Below are 4,378 nucleotides of genomic sequence, written 5' to 3' on the forward strand. Positions count from 1 at the left end.
TGATGCCCGTGAGAAGCAGAGACGGAAACCAGGATGCAAAATTTCCCCAAGATAGAAGAATAATCCCTTTTATAAAGCACCTCGAGGAAAATACAGAGCCCCGGCGCGAAGCTCCGCAGAACCTGGAGCTCGGCAGGCGGCCTGGACTGCAGCTCACGCTCCAGATCGAGTCCGGACCTCTCCCGGACCTGCCCTCGCGCAGGCGCAGTTGCGCAGCGCTCCCGCCCCAACGCGCATGCTCCGCCGGGCTGGGGAGCTCCCGGCCGGCTGCGGCGGCGGCGGCGGCGGCGGCAGCGGCGGGAGGAAGTTACCGCTTTGCACTCCACCCCGGTAGCAGCTTCGGGGCTGGGGACAGCTTCCTCCGGACGCTCCGCGGGCTTCGCTGCCGCCGCACGGCAGTCCGACGAGATCATGGGGTTGCCCAAGGGGCCTGAAGGCCAGGGTCTCCCGGAGGTAAGGAACCCCCCTCCCGCCCTGACACGTCCGGGTTTCCGAAAGAGGGCCAAGCCCACGGGGCAGCCTGTGATTAGGGCGCCCCGCCCCCTCTCTCAGGTGTGTCCACCGTCGGGAGCACCGGCCCTGTCCGCTGGGGGCTGAGCAAGTGTGGGCGTGGGCGGGGACAAACTTCAGCCGGTGCCGGCTCTCCCGGGACGGAGGGAGCCTTCCCAGCCCAATACCTGCGCCGACGCAGCACCAGGCCCCGCGGGGCCTGGGGTCCCACCTCTCCGGCTTCCCCCGGCAGTCCCCCGCGATCCCCGGCGCCGCTCGGCTCGCCTCGCCTCGAGGACATGGGGTGCTGCGCCCAGTAGTCACGAGACGCGCGCTGGGACGGTCCGGGCTCGGGTTGTGCAAAGGGCGGTGACCTTGTGGCGCCGGCCGCCACCTCCCCGGGCCCACGGGGTCCTGGCGGCCGGCACCCGACGCCTTGCTATCGGGAGGGAATGCCGCCCTGCGTTTGTCCCCACGCCCCGCCGGTCCGGCGGGAGGAAGTTTGGGAGCCGTGCGGAGTGGCCGGGCGGAAACCGTCGCTGCTTCTCCAGAAGGGAGGTGTTTGTTATTAAGTACTCACTTGGTCCTGAGGGACAGGATGATCAAAGGTTTCTGGATTTACATACACATTACCTGGAAGGAGAGGAAAAGTGCATTTCCTTTTGGCTGCAAATATCACTTAGCTAGGTGGTTTGCATAGGTGGCTTGCATCTGTCCTCTATTCCAATTGATTTGCTCAAAAGCTAGTCTAGTTTACTAGATTCCTGAAAGAAATGGAATCCACGCTGCACCTCTGTCCCCTTTCTGGGGTTCTGAAGCAGGCATTTGTCAGAGGGACTGATTCCTTGACATGCTGCATGGTCCCTTCACACTTAGCTGCCTGTGGCCAATCTTGCTTCTTTTCCCCTCTCCCCGTATCCTTAGTTCTTAAAGCCCACTAGTACCACTAATTGAGGGGTCACTGTTCTGTGCATAAAAGCTGGACGTGTACTAATGGAAGGACAGACTTAAGCTGTCAGTGTGTGCTCCCAGAATGCAAATCCATTTTGTTATCTCTAGAAAACCTAGCAAGTTTTCTGACATTTTCATTGTCCCACTGTACTACCAGTAGAATCTTTCTAAAATAAAAAGCAACTTGCCCCTGTTTGTCCTTTGCTTAACCCTTCACTGTCAGGAGACTGGGTCTAATTTGTCACTTTTCCAAGTTCCTGGCAATTGGGAGGAAAACAGGGTGAATATAATAATCCAATTATTATCACATCGTTCAAAGACCAGTACATATGAATATGTCATTAAGCTGTCACTAGTCCGGTTAATTAAATTCAATTTTGTAAGCCCTTTATTGTATGTATGTGAAGGATAGAGATATAGTTAGACGTGGCCCTGCCTTCCAGCTTATGTGAACTCCAGTATCAGACAACTGATAATTTAGTGTGCCTGGTTTAAGAGCTCACAGCATTCATCTTTATCAGAATTTTAGTTTTAACAATGGGATGTATTACCCAGCCTGGTGACGTTTTATGGCTTAAAGAGAGGATATTCTTTCATTCCCTGCACATTAGCCAGTGACCCTTTTACATTTTGTTTTAGTGTTAATCTGTGAATTGAATTTGGAGTCCTATTAACATTCTCCATTCATTGTCTCGTGCTAAAAAGTTACTTCGCAGGGTGCATTGCAAAAGTACACTTCTCCATTCGTGGGATAAGTGGCTGGGAAGCATGGGCCAGGCACCTGCCATGGTGTGGGCAGTGGGTGCTCATTAGGTGCAGGCTGAGGCAGGGATGCCCTTCCCCAGATGTCTTGTCCTCTTCTTGGAAGCGTTTTCATGATAAATGATTGAACGAATGAAGGGTTCCTGTTTTACATCCCGGGAGTTTTAAGAAAATACTTATATCATCCATTTTCCTTTTCTATACTATTTTTATGAACCATAACTATTCTTTATTTTCTCTTCTCTTTGTGTCTCTTGACTTGTAGATGGTTCTCAACCATCACAGATCTTTTGCCAAGGAAGAGAATGTGTGAATAATTAATATTTACTTCTGCATGTCTCCTAGGAATTAGTGAATTCTAACCTTCAGAATCTTTGATAGGCCAGACCAGGGTCCTTTGAGACGGAAGTAAACGGAGCAGTGTTGCAAGGCTGTCTCTTCCATCACCACACACTGCAAGAGATTAACAGTCACGTGAATAGTTCTATGTCCAGCTATGTGTGCTCCTTCTTTTTTTTTTTTTTTTTTTTTTTTTGGATTTTTTTTTTTTTTTTTTTTTGTGGTACACGGGCCTCCCACTGCTGTGGCCTCTCCCATTGCGGAGCACAGGCTCCGGAAGCGCAGGCTCAGCGGCCATGGCTCACGGGCCCAGCCGCTCCGCGGCACGTGGAATCTTCCCGGACTGGGGCAGGATGAACTCGTGTCCCCAGCGTCGGCAGACGGACTCTCAACCACTGCACCACCAGGGAAGCCCTACATGTGTGCCCCTTCTCCTGGCAGTTTGTCCTTTAAAATAAACTTGAATTTCCATTATCAGTGTCACGACTATGAAAACATTTTGTTAATACGAGACTGGCTTAGGTCATGGACTTTACGTAATGTTTGAGCGTGTCATTCCATACTTAACAAGTGTGTGCTTGGAGCCTAATGCTGTTCAGAACAGAGGAGTAAACGTGGGTGGATAATATATGGAATATATGGGTCCTCCCCTGAACCAGCTAATAGTCTATTTGGAGAGACTGGCGTGTCCGTTAACACCAGACATCTCACTCAGAAGAGGTTGATAATTGTATGAATGACGGACTATAAATAAAATAGAAATGCAGAGGAGTGACCACTTTAGGCTGTAGGGTTGACATTAAATAGGAGCTAGGGGTTGAAGATGGTGTCTGGGTGGTTAGAGAATATCAGGAGAGCCGTGAAGGAATGAGAGTGAACAGGGCTTGTTTAGCTTGGCCACAGCCATGTCTGTATTGTTTTGGCAGGAGGTAAAGGATGAAGCTGAAAAGATAGGTTGCAGCCCAAGATCTGAATGCCAAACCAAGACGTTTGGAATTTATCTGATAGACAGTGAATGATGCCTTAATGATGAGGGCTGGGGGCCGAGCTGAAGAGGGATGATGAGAAAGCTGTGATTTCGGAAGGAAGGAGCAAGACAAATTAACAGGGAAGGAAGATTGAGAGGCAGTTGCCATAGTCCTGGCATAATGTGCAAAGAAAAGGGAAGGGAGGATAAATGTGAGCTGCGTAGTTAAGGAAGATTTAGCAGGCATTGTTGGGTAAGGGAGTAGTCAGAGGTGGGTATGAGGATTTAAAACAGGGTACCTTGGCATTGTTTTCTGTAGAGAGGTAGTAGTTTTTTATTTTCTGCAATAATGGAAGTCAGGAAAGGTACAGTTCAGGAAAGTAAATGGAGGCAAAAGTACTGGAATATTTAGATATATTGAACTTGTAGATAAACAACCTGAGAGCGGAGGTAGGATATTAATTAAAAACATTTAAATAAAGTCCTTATTTAAATGTATTAAGTGAATTTTTTCTTTTTAAGGCAATCCTGTTATGTGGTAGTAATCTCCCCGTAATATATCTGGGTTGAAAGCCTTCCTTATATTTGCTGTAGAGATCAAAGTGCAGATGGAGACACATGTTTGAATTCTTTGTTCTTGCCCCTCTTGTCAGTAACTTCTAGGACCAAGATGAGTATAAACTTAAACAAAACAAACTACCTGTTCCGTCTGAAAGGAGTTTATAATCCAGTCGAGAAGCCTGCCATACAAGTCACATGTTAGAGAACAGGGTGGTAATGTGCTGGAATCTTCCTTTCCCTGGATTCCTTCACACCTGATGGACAGTCCATATCACCTGTGCACGTCTTCTCCGCCCCCCCCCCCCCCCC

General features: G+C 49.3%; 1 protein-coding gene across 4 annotated transcripts in view; it reads left to right on the forward strand.

The window, feature by feature from the left end:
* The first annotated feature begins 237 nt into the window (after positions 1-237).
* CCDC93 (CCC complex scaffolding subunit CCDC93) overlaps positions 238-4,378 on the forward strand; it is an 87,260-nt gene continuing 83,119 nt past the window's right edge. For 3 of the 4 annotated variants that reach the window (XR_003001736.1, XM_024734478.1, XM_024734475.1), the window contains exon 1: positions 268-453. Coding sequence is in view for 3 of the 4 variants with exons in the window: in XM_024734478.1 (XP_024590246.1) it covers positions 412-453 (42 nt within the window). In the remaining variant the exon portion in view is untranslated. Of the gene's footprint in view, positions 454-4,378 lie in introns of all 4 variants that reach the window. The other variant, XM_024734476.1, reaches the window with a different exon arrangement.

The sequence above is a fragment of the Neophocaena asiaeorientalis genome, unplaced genomic scaffold (assembly GCF_003031525.2).
Source record: "Neophocaena asiaeorientalis asiaeorientalis breed wild unplaced genomic scaffold, Neophocaena_asiaeorientalis_V1.1 scaffold32, whole genome shotgun sequence".
NCBI lineage: Eukaryota > Metazoa > Chordata > Mammalia > Artiodactyla > Phocoenidae > Neophocaena > Neophocaena asiaeorientalis.